This window comes from Gastrolobium bilobum, unplaced genomic scaffold (assembly GCF_033153095.1).
Source record: "Gastrolobium bilobum isolate Gb01-03AN ecotype WA unplaced genomic scaffold, APGP_CSIRO_Gbil_v1 utg10696, whole genome shotgun sequence".
NCBI classification, from domain to species: Eukaryota; Viridiplantae; Streptophyta; class Magnoliopsida; order Fabales; family Fabaceae; genus Gastrolobium; species Gastrolobium bilobum.
Genome location: NW_026899284.1, coordinates 80,801 through 94,351, shown reverse-complemented (window position 1 = coordinate 94,351; position 13,551 = coordinate 80,801). Strand labels below are relative to the sequence as shown.

General features: G+C 33.8%; 1 protein-coding gene across 1 annotated transcript; it reads left to right on the top strand.

Moving 5' to 3' along the window:
- The first annotated feature begins 400 nt into the window (after nt 1-400).
- LOC133289199 (probable transcription factor KAN2) lies at nt 401-5,121 on the top strand. Its single transcript, XM_061487085.1, has 6 exons — nt 401-1,177; nt 1,406-1,482; nt 2,490-2,535; nt 2,667-2,826; nt 3,773-3,833; nt 4,567-5,121. The coding sequence occupies exons 1-6, from the start codon at nt 499-501 to the stop codon at nt 4,693-4,695; spliced, it is 1,152 nt and encodes a 383-aa protein (XP_061343069.1). The 5' UTR covers nt 401-498; the 3' UTR covers nt 4,696-5,121.
- Nucleotides 5,122-13,551: the final 8,430 nt, after the last annotated feature.

The following is a 13,551-nucleotide window of genomic DNA, read 5'->3' as shown; positions in this document are numbered from 1 at the left end:
TTTCTCTCTCTCTCTCTTCTCCACCACCCCTAGAGTATAGTACCTCAAGTGTCATTTTCTCACATATACTTCACACAAAAGAAACAGCCATTCACTTCACATACCTTGTCATTTCTTTTTATCTCTCTCTCTCTTTCTTTCTCTTTCTCTTTGCCGTCTCCTCTCAACCTCAAATCTCTGCTCTGCAACTACTCCATCAAAATTGATTGAATGCTTGAAACCCCCCCATCACACCCTTTCAGAAACTCTAATTAATTACCCTTATCTTGCAATCACTGAGCCAACCCTCCATCTCAATATATATATATATATATATTTATATATTTTTTTTGTTTTCCAATCCTTGAAAATTTCGTACTATATATATATATATATATATATTGCACAACACAAAAGAAAACTTAGCAGGAGGAAAAATTACATAACTGAAGGAAAAACAGGATCACATACACATACACATACTTGTTTGGTTTGTGGGAAAGCTTGTCATAGGCAAGGATGGAACTATTCCCAGCACAACCAGACTTATCCTTGCAAATCAGCCCTCCAAACAGCAAACCCACATCAAGTTGGAGGAGAAGTACTACAGAAGAAGACATGGACTTGGGGTTTTGGAAGAGAGCTTTGGACTCTAGAAACTCCTTATCATCATCATCATCAATGTCCAAAAAGGATACTTGCTTTGATCATGACCTCTCCCTCTCTAATCCAAAGGCTTCAGATTCCAACACCTCCAACCTCATTCATCACTTCCAAAACGGTAATGCCAATCCCTTCCAAACATTTCAGCAAAACCATTACTTCCACAACCAGCCACTTTTCCACCACCACCAACAACAACCACAAATCCAAAGCCTAAGCCAAGAACTTGGTTTTCTCAGACCCATCAGAGGAATCCCAGTATACCAGAACCCTCCTCCTATGCCATTCTCTCAACAACAACAACAACATCAACATCAACATCAACATCATCATCATCCCTTAGAGGCTTCCACCCCTTCATCTATTTCCAACACAACCACAGGTTCAAGCCCTTTTCAGTCTCAAGCTTTGTTGAGGTCGAGGTTCTTGTCACGCTTCCCTCCTAAACGAAGCATGAGAGCTCCTCGGATGCGTTGGACTACCACTCTCCATGCTCGCTTTGTTCATGCCGTTGAGCTCTTGGGTGGCCATGAAAGTAAGCATCATCTTTTTTTCCATTTAATTTTTTAATATAAATGTTTTTTTTTTCTTCTTTCCCTTAATTTTCCCTGCTCCCCCTTTTCTTCTTACACCGTTGTTGCTTTCACTTTCTCTAACATGGAAATTCAACAAGAAAAATGGGAGAAAGTGAATTTGCCTTTCTTATTCTAATAATATAAATTTGATTAATTATTGCAACTAATCTTTCTTTCTCCTGATGAAGGGGCTACGCCCAAATCAGTTCTTGAGCTAATGGATGTGAAGGATCTCACTTTAGCACATGTTAAGTCTCACTTACAGGTAAATCTTAAACTCGTTAATTGCACTAGTTCATAACTAATCTCACTATATAATATACAATAACAATCTTTTTTAAATAATATTTGAACTCTGTGTTATTCTTAATTTTTTTTTTTTTTTCATTGTTAATTTCTTCAGTCAGCTTAAAGGGTACTAGTACGGTTCTGATTGGGTTTTAAATGGTGTTTGCAAGTAGTACTATGCATATATGTATATGTTTAAATTTATAGGCTACATTACATTACAGGAAGCACTTAAGTCATCTATTTATATTTCAAATTCCAATGGTTTCCTTTCAAAGGGTCTCTCAAATCCTTAGCGCTTCTTTTTTCTATTAGATCTGCTGCCTCTGCTTCTGCAACCTAATAAACAGCTTTTTGCTTGGAAGAATGAACCACCCAAGTTAAAGAAAAAAAAAATCAAGAGAGAGAGAGAGAGAAAGAGAGGTACTTATTGATTTCTGAAAACAAGTAAGACAAAGCCCCATGAATTCAAAATAAGTCGCAGCCAAGCCGAGACAGACAAGTTCATAGCTGCCATGCCATTAAAGAAAATTATATTGTATATATAATAAATTGCAGTGAGAAGAAGAAAACAAAAATATTGAAAAATGATAAGCAAAGTACGGACCAAACACCATCATTTCTCAATGATCCCTTCCTCAGATATGGGTTTCTTTACCATGCCAGCTTTAACCATGGTTAGTCACATGCTTCCATGCATATGCATATATTACCGTAACCATAAATGCTTCTGTATGAGAACTTGTACTGTATCGCATATCAATTTAATAATTAGTACTTAGAAGAAACAACTTGGTGGCCATTTTTTATTCTTGCGGTACACTTCTTGGATTTCTACTTATCCTCCTCCTACTATGAAGCGTTATGCACTAATTAATACATAAATATCTTACTAATTATATGATTTTGGCAGCAGTTTATTTTATATTTTTTAAATATTCACTTATACTATCTGATGTTAATGATGCATAAATTTGAATCCAGATGTACCGGACGGTGAAAACTACAGATAGAGCAGCGGCTTCTTCAGGTTTGGGCCTATTTTCATTCTCTCTAATATTGTTGGAAGATTAAGTCAAGAAAGTTCAATATTGTTAGCTAGCTTGCTCTTCCTCTTTTCTTTAATTTTCTTTTTCATTTTCCCATTTAAACATGAATTAGGGCAATCGGATGTATACGATAATGGATCATCTGGAGATACTTCTGATGACTTAATGTTTGACATGAACTCTTCAAGAAGGTCTGATCTACCCATTAAGCAGGGAAGATCAAGTGTTAATCAAGATAAGGAATATTATGGGCTTTGGAGCAACTCTTCCAGGTAATGCTTCTAGCTATAGTTATATATATATATATATGATGACTTATTCCTTTTTTTATTATATATAGTACAATGTTGCTTTGAATGATGTTGGCAACTTATTTATTTGCCTAGCTAGGGGGAATTTTTTTTTTTTTTTATCTTTATGTGATTAAGTTGTAAGTAACATCATTCTTGTTTCACCTTTTTTTTTTCTTAACAAGAATTATATTTCAATCTATATTTAGCGGGTCATGTTGCAAAAATACTAATATAAATCAGAGGAAATCATGCATGTCTTATTCATATGAGCATTCTCTCTCTCTCTTAGTCCTTTGCTTTCACGTTTCTCTCTCTTAACCTAATATGCAAACATAGTTAGGCGCAAAGAATCACAAAAAGAATAAATCACTTCTGTGTGCTTTGTTCTGTCTGTCCACAACCCATGAGCATCCAAACTAAATGATGGGTTAATAATATAGTCTCTTCTAGTGGGTGAAAAGGAAGTAAAAAAGGAAGCCACGCATACTCATACCATTCAAAGACACAGGAGTTTGATATTTGCCAAAATCCACCTTAAAAATAGAGATATCTCTTTCCTTAGGATTTTGTGGGGCTCAGACATTAGGCTATTATATGGGGCCCTACAATTGGGAAACTTAGTGTCAAAGCTAAGCCCTTCGTAGACCCATAATTAGAAATTTTGGTGCCAAAGCGATATGCCCTTTGAAACTTCCTTGAATGGTCCTATGTATGTGTATATATATATACATACACACACACACACACATAGTCATGGGCAAAGGGATATCAATTAGCATGGCTTCAACTTTACTTCAATCAGAAGAATAAGTAAAAGGGGCTATAAATAAGACAGTAAAAGATGGCTTTCTTTTCTCAGTTTGCTTTTCTTCTGCATGGCTTCTGGTAATGGGAAATATTCTCTCGATGTGTTTGGTTGTAACAGGGAAGCTTGGTTGCATGGCAAGCCAAAGGCTGATTCTGTTGGAAACGTGCCTTCTGTTGAGGTATGTAAATGTACATTACTCAATACCTCTTTATTTCCCAAGGTTGGTTTTGTTTCAAAAGTTATATTTATACACAAATACCAAGCTGGGTTTGGAATGCATGAAAGGGAGTTGAGAGGAAAAGGAAATACGTTTGATCTTTTTCATCTTGCCATGCACATTATACAAAAGGAGAAGGCTTTCCATAAAGCTGCTTTGTCCTTCACAAATTCAAATGGTTAGACCAGTCCTTTTCACATTTACTAATTGCAAGGTTAAAAACAAATTTTGCTGTAAAAGACTTCCCTCTAGTTAACATTTTTTAATGACCATACTGAAAAGGACATAGAACCCTAAACCTACTCCATTTGACTCAATGATCCAAATGGTCTAGACCCTGAAATTATAGCTCGGATATATATATATATATATATATAATGTTAATGCAATATATACATAAAAATAATTGGAATCTAGCAAATGAACATGCAAGTTCAAGCACTTAGCAGGCTTTTAGGTGTACCCCCATTAATTTGAAGTTTCTTTTTCCTTGATCGATATAAATATTCTTTAATTATTCTCTGAGTCAAATGTCCTTTGATTCCCAAAACCTGTTCACACACTTCTCTTATGCTATGCTGCTCTCTCTGTAATCTGTTTTCCTCTTCTTCTTTTTCCTTTCTTTATCATATTCTCATAATTTCACTAGAATTTTTCTGATCTATGCTTCTTCTTATTTTCATTTGTTTTTCAGAAGGAAATGGATCCAAAGTGCCTAAGTTACGAGAGAATATCAGATGGAAGCTCATCGTCAAGCCTATCAGGATCAAGCCCCAAGAAACCTATTTTGGATTTGGAATTCACCTTGGGCCAGCCACTTTGAGATCTCCCTTCTGAATATATATATATATAATTTATTTATTTACCATTATATATATGTCTCTGAAACTGAAAGAGCTAGAGCACTGGAATGAGAATCAGGAACCCGCTTAGAGAATCAGAGAAAGAGAAAGCTAAAAGAATACAAAAGAAAAAGAAAAGAAAAGTAAAAGGAGCTAAAGAAACACAAGGAGACAAGAAAGACAGAAAGCAACAAAAGGAGGGGGTGGGGGAAAAAAGCATGGCCCTCCTATCAGAGCTCTTTTGAGATCCAAATTAACATATTATATTTTCTAGGTAAATATATGAAATCTAATTGATTTGTATGTTTTGCAATCTGAGAGAGAAAGAAAGAGACATATAGCAGAGAGAGAAGAGGGGTGTTGGGGGGGGAAGGTGAGCTTTAGTAATGTTAAAGTATGAAGTGATCCTTGGTAATTGTAATGGAGCACTTTACATTTATGAAATATTTAGATATTTCTACCAAAGAAGTTGGGTTCCTAATCCTATGTTCAATCCTACGCATAGGCACATGCTTTACACTTTAGGAATAAAAGAAAGAATAGAGAATATGGACTTAGGAAAAGACTGAAAATTTTGAATAAAGTCATAAAAAGAATACCAACATAGTCAAGCTACAAAATAAAGTGGCAATGATAACGGATGATATTTTAAAAAAGAGGAAAGTTTTTATTAAAAAAATGATATTCCTTCTCATTCCTAGATAACTTGGTTTTCCTCTCAAATCTTTTCTTCCCATTTTTCCCATTTCTTAAAGCCTGAAACTACTGATTGCAAATGTATATTGTAATGGTATAAAGGGTAAATACGATGACATATTCAGACCATGGATGGATTCAGCAATTATACACACATAATTATATTGGACCATATATTTCACGTCAAAAGTAACGGACTCGAATTTTCAGTAACAATTCTGTGACTCTTCTTTTAATGCCCGGCGGATTTAAGGACTAATGACTTCTTCACAAACTAGCACGAGGCCTTTCAACATGTTTTGTCTTCTCTCACACATTTTTTTGAAAAACTTTTACCCATTCCAAAAATTTTTCAAGTTAAGTATGAAATTCTTCTGTTCCAAACTATCAAAAAGTAGATGCATCTTATTAGTAAAGTAGTACTAATTAATTCTTATAAGTTATCTCCAACTACACAGTTTCATACCTACTGCACAGTCTCTGAAATTTCTTTCTTTAGGTAGTGTTTGGTTGAAGGTTTATTTTGAGATTGATGAGAAAGTGTAAGTGGATATTAGAAAATACCACGTTTGGTTCAGGTTTTTTCAAAAAATACTAGGCAAATAGGATAGATGGAAAAATGACTTTTGAGTTGATTTTTGGATGAAATTCACTGTTGTAGAATACCACTTGAGATGTGGTATTTTGAGATAACTGGGGAAGTGAAAAAACAGGTGCAAATTTTCTCCCGAACATAGATTTTGCATATTTAAATAAATTTTCCTGGTAATATTTCGGTCAACCAAACAACTTTTTTTACATTTTCCTACCAAACTCACTTTCCAACCATTTCTCTATCAATTACATTTTCCTAGTAAAAAAAAATTTCTTCCGAAGCAAACACTACCTTAAGGTGTTGATTCGATTCATTCATATATCTCCAGCTCTGCAAATTTGGCATGAACCGTTTATTGTGCATGCCTCTAAGATGTTACACTTCTCGAACCATGTTGGTTTAACTCCCCTAGAATGAATTGAATGTGAAAAAAAAAAAAGTCAATCCAATGAGGGAAAATAATTGATGCAAAAGGAAAAGTAAAAAATTGAATGGAAAGCAGAGAGCGTGAAACATAAATTCTTTCTAAAGTCAGAGTCCTATCCATCGTTTCCTTTACATATTTGATCTAGTGTTTCTTTCTGTCTTTTAATGGTAAAAATATAGTATGTTTTGCTCATATGGGAGAACAAGGTCATAAAAATATATTTGAACTTTATCTAAATTCTCGCCCCAATTTTTTTTCATAATAATTGACAAATATGGAAACAGAAAAAAATAATATGAATATCGTATAGCTATCACTTGGCCACCCAGAAAATATAATGTTTTAAAAAATGTGCAGTACTGGTATAGAGAACTCGCAAGTCATATCCAATTTCCTTTTAGGAGTCAATTAAGAACCTCTTCAAAAAGAAATCATGGACATATTAAATTGAGGCACAAAAGTAGGGGGATATAATGAAGAAAAAGAAAAAATTGGCTTTGGATTTGAAAGTACTGATTGCTGGGTGTTAGACGAGGCTTTGAGCATGTGGGGAGTAAAAAGAGGGCTGATTAAAAGAAGCAAAAGGAGATGGTGTTAAAATTTATGAGGAGAAAGGAAAAGGGGTGTGCTTTAATTAGCTTTAGTTTTTCTTTCAACTTTATTTGCTTTCCTTTTGATTTTGCACGAATGCATGGAGTCATCGATCAGTGTTTCAGATAACCCAGTGGGACACAATAATTTTCCCAACAATAGAAAACAAAAAGAGATCACATAGTACAATATAATTACACTATAATTACACTATAGTTGATCCACATTGCTACCCAACAAATAGCTGAGTCATAAAATTTAGTTTATGTTGAAATAATCATGGAGGCTTTAATTGATGCCGGATTCGTAAGTATTAATTCATTTACATAAATTTAGAGTTCTTATATTTGACATTAATCTATCGTTCATCCAACAGCCTTGCAATTTTTCATGTCTTTAATCACTTTTGCATTTGCAGCAAATTGCTCTAATAAATTGTTCCTTTATAAGTAGATACTTGTAGTAAGAATTTGATTTTGACACTATAATTCTTCTTTCCGTCATTAAGTTTACTGTATATGCACATGTATGTATATAACTACAAAAATTATTGTTGCTTAATTGTTGCATGTCATCTATGTCTTTGATTTAGCAATCATCTCACCAATATTGAAAAGTGGAAACAATTACCGAACTGATTTATTTTGGAATTTGAATTGTGGAAGTTCTAATAATGTGACATGCAAGTACGCACTTTTTTTTTCTGGGCAAACTGCAAGTACGTACTTTAACTTTTGGAGCTTTTGCATTATTTGCTTCAAGTTAATAATTTCTCCAACTTTTTGTTTAAATTGGTACTCCACATTAGAATAGAGGATTATTCATAGTCATATATATATATATATATATATATATATATATATATACACGGATGGTAAAAATCTGACCTAGAAAGCACATTTCCTCTTTTTTAGTACAAGGAACAAATGCTAATTTTAAGGACGCTTTTCCTAATAGATTTGACACGAGCACGCCAAACACTTCCAACCTAATTAACTTTCGTACCAATTAAGCAGTAGCGTATTCAATCAGATTGTTTTTGTACCTTAATTATTAGATTCCAAACTTTAATCTCTACACGCAAGTCCCACAGGTCATGATTTAAGGCCTCTATTATTAGGCATATAATTTTCAATGAATTATATTTATTTACATAAAAGAAAGTGAATCGACTCTAATTGTCCATGGACGTCAGAGATGGACTCACGTTAATAATAATCAACACATATATATATTTCTTTCATGTTTTCCCACTTCTTTACAACAAAGCTACACATCATTTGGTTTTGGTACATTAGCACTTTAATAATTTGTTAAATAATTATTGATCACGTTGAAGTTTCTATATCCGGTCTACATTCAATTGGAATTAAAAGTTGGCCTCAGTAATTATAAGTTAAATTAATTAACAAAGCTAATCATGACGTGGTACATACGCATATAAAACTAAACCTGGCTACAGTGTAAAGCAATATATACCTCATCCTAAACCCAAAAGTAAAAAGGAAAAAAAAAAAAAAAAGTTGGGAACATTTTGTTTTGATTTCTTTTTTGACGTTGTCTCATTTTCATGAGTTTCACTTTTTCACTTTTGAAAAAACTTGCCATGCAAGTGTTACAATTGGCAGCGTCACTTCTGTGTACTAGGACCCTCTCCCCTTTGGATCTGTACCTTCCACTTAATTATATTAATTTATTTATAAAAAGTTAAAACCCAGCTTGAAGCTCAAACTGAAAACACATTCATTAATCAATAAATTTGGTTCGAAAAAATAGGTACAGAATGCAGGAACCTGTACAATGTCAATCTATAGCATAAGAGTAGTAAGAATACGTATTTTTGATATATCAGATTATCAGAACACAGAGGAGCCAAGAAAATAACAGTAGAAGTAACAGAAGGTTGCAGAGAACAACCCTCTAAAGCCTTGAGCTACTCAACCTTTTTTTTTATTTTTTATTTTTTATTTTTTATTTTTTTGTAGTGATAATTAAATAAAAAGTAACAGAGTCTACGCACAGTTCTGCACACTACTGTGTTTTACAGACATAGATACACTACACACGCATAATGCATAAATCTCACACACACACACACACACAAACACACATACTACAAATTATTTATTCATCATTACGCTATGATTCAATCCTCGGTACACGATCTTCACCCACGTGTCACGTCAATGTCGTCGACGACAATTGAATGAATGAATGAAGTCTTTCTCTGTCAGCCGTCAGATCTGCAAGCTGTGGCCCCTGCCCCCCCCCCTACTAAGCCGTATTGAGAAGGTTGAAAACGACCACTGAGTTGAGGCCCGTTTTGACGCCCTTGTTTTCACCCATATATTATCCCATGCGTCGTCGTTTGCAACGCTGAGAAGAGAGAGAAAGATGTTTTAGTAGCTCGAGACATTGTTTGCATGAAAAAGTTGCAGTGTGAGGGTCCACGTTAGGTCAGTAGCTGACAGTTGGTGGCATCGAATTTTCATGCAATCAATTTAATGTTCAGCATTGATGTCAGAGACTGTGCCAGGGAAGAAAAAAAGTTAAAAAATAAGAACTATTTTATTTTTATTTTTATTTTCCTTTTTAGCAGAATGATCAGAGATTCACTTGGTGATTTTACTGGTATCGTACCCAGTTCCTAGCTAGTGAGTAGTCGATGCCAAAAACGTGCGTTTGTGTGAGAGAGAAAATGTAAATAAAAGACTTAGCAGATTAATGGAAAGAGTCTAATTGGAAAGAAGGCTTTTGAGGTTTAGGTATATTTGAACAAGTTTGTATGGGGATTTTCAGCTGCATCAATTGGTACGTACGTAATATATATAAATTAAGGACGTACTGGTGTAGCATGGGTCTTTTTTATTGATCGTCCCAAATTACATAAGGTATATATATACTTGGGCAAACACCCCCTAACAGCTATTTACTTGGGCAAATTTATTAGAAAATAATATAAATTATTAAAAATGTTCTAACCATGAAAATGGCTTTTACCCATTAGTTTCAGCTTTTAGGTTAAATTAGTTATTTACATGACATCAGAGCTTTAGTGACCACGATGTTACGAGTTTGATCCTTATCATCCCATACTTTCTAGTAGAATTAAATAAAAAGCACAAGATAAACAAAAAATTAAACTTGTGTAATATCCACACTTCAAACCTAAAGAGCTCTTGCATAAGAGGACGTATTAGAGAATAATACAAATTAATAAACTCGTCCTCACCCAACAATTTAAATTTTTTGGTTGAATTGATTCTTTACAAAATTAATTTTAATTTAGAACAATAGTTGAATCTAAAATCTGTATTAATTTTAATTTCATTTTGCTTTCATGAACTGAGATAAATGACTTATATAAATTGTTCGCGACCACAAATATTTGGTATGATTAATATATGGTTCATAAATGCCTAAAGGCATGCATGTGCATTTTTGTAAAAGAATAAAGTAATTAGGGAGATGAAGAATGGAAAAGACAAAATAGAGAAATTAACAAAAATTGACGCTAGCTAGGGACGTGTTAGGATACAAGACGACGCATAATAAGGCGAGATTCTCGCGGGAGGCAAAGGCATCATTCTTTTCTTTTTAAGAGAGAGAGAGAGAAATGGAATTTGGAAACATAACAAATAGCAACATAGTCATAGGTAGAGAACAAAGGGGATGACAACATTAGAGAAGAGAGGAGAGGAGAGTGCGAGGGATGTTTTGAAATCCTTCGCACGTGATCCCAATGGAATTGACATGTCAATGAGAAAGAGAGTAAAACTAAAAAGGAGTGAAAGTGGACAAGGGTGTGTCATGGAAGTAGAATTAATGACTAGTTAAATAAATAAATAATAATAATAAAAGAAAGAAAAGGGTCAAAGACATATAAAAGAGGAGAAGGAGGGGGTGAATAGTAAATAGTGGTGGAGTAATATAAAACAGTCGTTTTGTGTGTGCGTTGAATTGGAATGAAATGGAGGACAGAATTTCTGAACACAAGGAACGAGGCAAAATCATTATGCAATCCATTGCTTTATGATTGACGCCTCTCTGACCGTATGGCATTTGCACCGCACTGTCGTTTTAGCGTCAGAGAGAGAGAGAGAGAGAGCGCTCAGCTTTGTCATTTCACATCTTAAATTTCTTTCGGGCAGTTCGGGCAAGAGAGAGAGAATTTCTCAATCGGACGGTGACCATACGTTCTTTCTGTTGTCCCCCCTCCCTCTTCTATTCAACCCCAGTCCAGTCTTTGTCTGCCCAGCATTCAAGCCGGGCTACTTTATTCTGTTTTTTTCTCTCTCTTTCTGACTGAAAAAACAAAATTGAAGAGTACCAACTAGTATATAGTCTAGTCAATGGACCTAAAATGTTTGGGACTAACTATGATCATTGGTTACATTGAAAAGGTTTTAAACGAAATAAAAATAAAAAATGAATTAACTAAATTTATTCAGATTAAATTAAGTTGAGTTCACAATATCTTTTTTCTATCAAAACAACTCAATTATGATTAGGCTAATTCAAGTAAAGTGAAATAACACCATTTTATATTAAAAGTTATACAAAATAATAGTTTTTTTTTTGGTAAACAATAATAGTTTTTCTATTAAGATAATTTTAAATTTAAACATTTATGGAATTTAGGTTGGTTTGGATTTCGTACAATTGAAAAATTCAAAATTCGATCTTTGTACTTGATCAAACCAATATGTATCGGGCCTAATCACACATAGTTGAAGAGAGAAGATTTTGGATTGGGTTATTTACTTCTTGGGCTGTTGATGGCTGTTAATGGAGAGATTGATATGATTCTTCTTTGGCGCAATGACTCCGACTGGGGTGGGTACCTGCAATGATACTCTGACGCTCAAGTCGGTATCAAAGTTAGACTTATGTTGTATTCTTACTGAATTAGATGATCATACCTAGGTATATACCCTTTGTTTATATAGTGAATCTGATGTCGCCTTCGGTAGGCGGTATGTCTTTTATTTGGCTGTTTATGGGCTGCAGATTCAGCTGGTGCATTTTTGGCCTTATCTCTATATGTCAGGCTATCTTGGTAGAGTGGTGGCAAACTGGAGTTGTACTTCGTGTATTAGTTCTGTGGCGCGGTAGCTCCTTATTCGTATTATTGATCAGTTCCTTAACTCTGAAGTCATGTTAAAGGCAGTTGAGGCGCGATAAAGCCATCGCGCCCCCTGATTCTTTACGCGCGATGGAGATATCGCGCACTATTCGGGCCCTATATTTTTGGGCCTTAATCTTTGGGTTTTAGCCTTGGTGGGCCTATTGTATTATATCCAATTCCAGATCAGTACTTATTGAGATTGGGCTGATTGGATTTGAATAGAAATCAAATCAATTGTCCAACTCAATCTATATTTTTCATATTGGTTTAGTGGAGTTATAGGTCATCGAGCCAAATTAAATTCACAGCCATCCCTATTTGAGATATAATGCGTATCGGAAGACAGAAAAAAAAATTAAGGATAAACTTTTCATTTCAAGATAATAGTGTCCAACTCAAAAAAACATAGATTGAAAGAAACAAAATGATAAATTATGACAAAACATTTCAATCATCCCTTCTTCATTTTTATAAACACTATATAACTCTTTTAATTCAAGAATAAAAAATTGTTCTCCCTTCTTTTGCTCATAAAAGCTCCATCCCGACATACTCTATCATGAAAAAAGGTTTAGTTATCTAATTAATTCTTGATCAACTATGCATGCCATATATTCAGAATAATCTTAGAAAACCCTGACAAAAGTCATATCTATGAAAATTGGGTCGGACTAACAACATTGGCGGAGCCATCTGTAATGTGGGTGTGGCCTCGGCCTGGACTAAACTTTAACAAATTATATCTATTATATATAATTTATAATTAATTATAATCTGACTCGGATTAAAATTGTAATTTGGCCCGGGCTACAATTTGTAATTTGCCCCCATGTAAAATTCAAAATATTTTTGGTGAAAGATTTTGGGTAAGTTGTATTAGGTTATGTGTCTACTTTTCACTTTTATAAAATAAATAAATTATTTTTAGTAAAATTAAAAAATATTTAATAAAATTATAATTCTTCTTAGTGCTGCTCGCTCAAATATTATGTATTTAATATAATTTAAATATATTATGATATAAATTAACTAAAATTAAAAAAATAAATACACATATAATTTTTTGACTGGCTCAAATTTGAGCTCGGCTCCGCCATTAGCTAACAAGCTATTGCCTCTTATTTCTTAATTATTCAGTTATTCTCACGTTAAAAAAAAAAAGAAAAAAAAAACTCAATCCTTATTTAACCATAAAATATTGACATCTTATATATGCGATTAAAAGAGGAATTCCAAATATATCTTCTTGAAAAATATATGTCAACGTATCCTTGACAATTAATAATCTCATGTAGGACTAATAATCTTTACTCTTTCTTAAAAAAAAGTATTATAACATGGGCTAGGGGTTTCTTTGGTATTACTGAAAGTTGAGGGGTGGGTGGCGACGAAAGTTGTCA

What these genes read in the sequence shown, in the direction of transcription:
- LOC133289199 (XM_061487085.1), top strand. Translation starts at nt 499, where the DNA reads ATGGAACTATTCCCAGCACAACCAGACTTATCCTTGCAAATCAGCCCT. An exon ending in ATGTTAAGTCTCACTTACAG is followed by an intron (nt 1,483 to 2,489) that starts GTAAATCTTAAA and finishes ATTTGAATCCAG; the next exon opens with ATGTACCGGACGGTGAAAAC. An exon ending in GAAACGTGCCTTCTGTTGAG is followed by an intron (nt 3,834 to 4,566) that starts GTATGTAAATGT and finishes TTTGTTTTTCAG; the next exon opens with AAGGAAATGGATCCAAAGTG.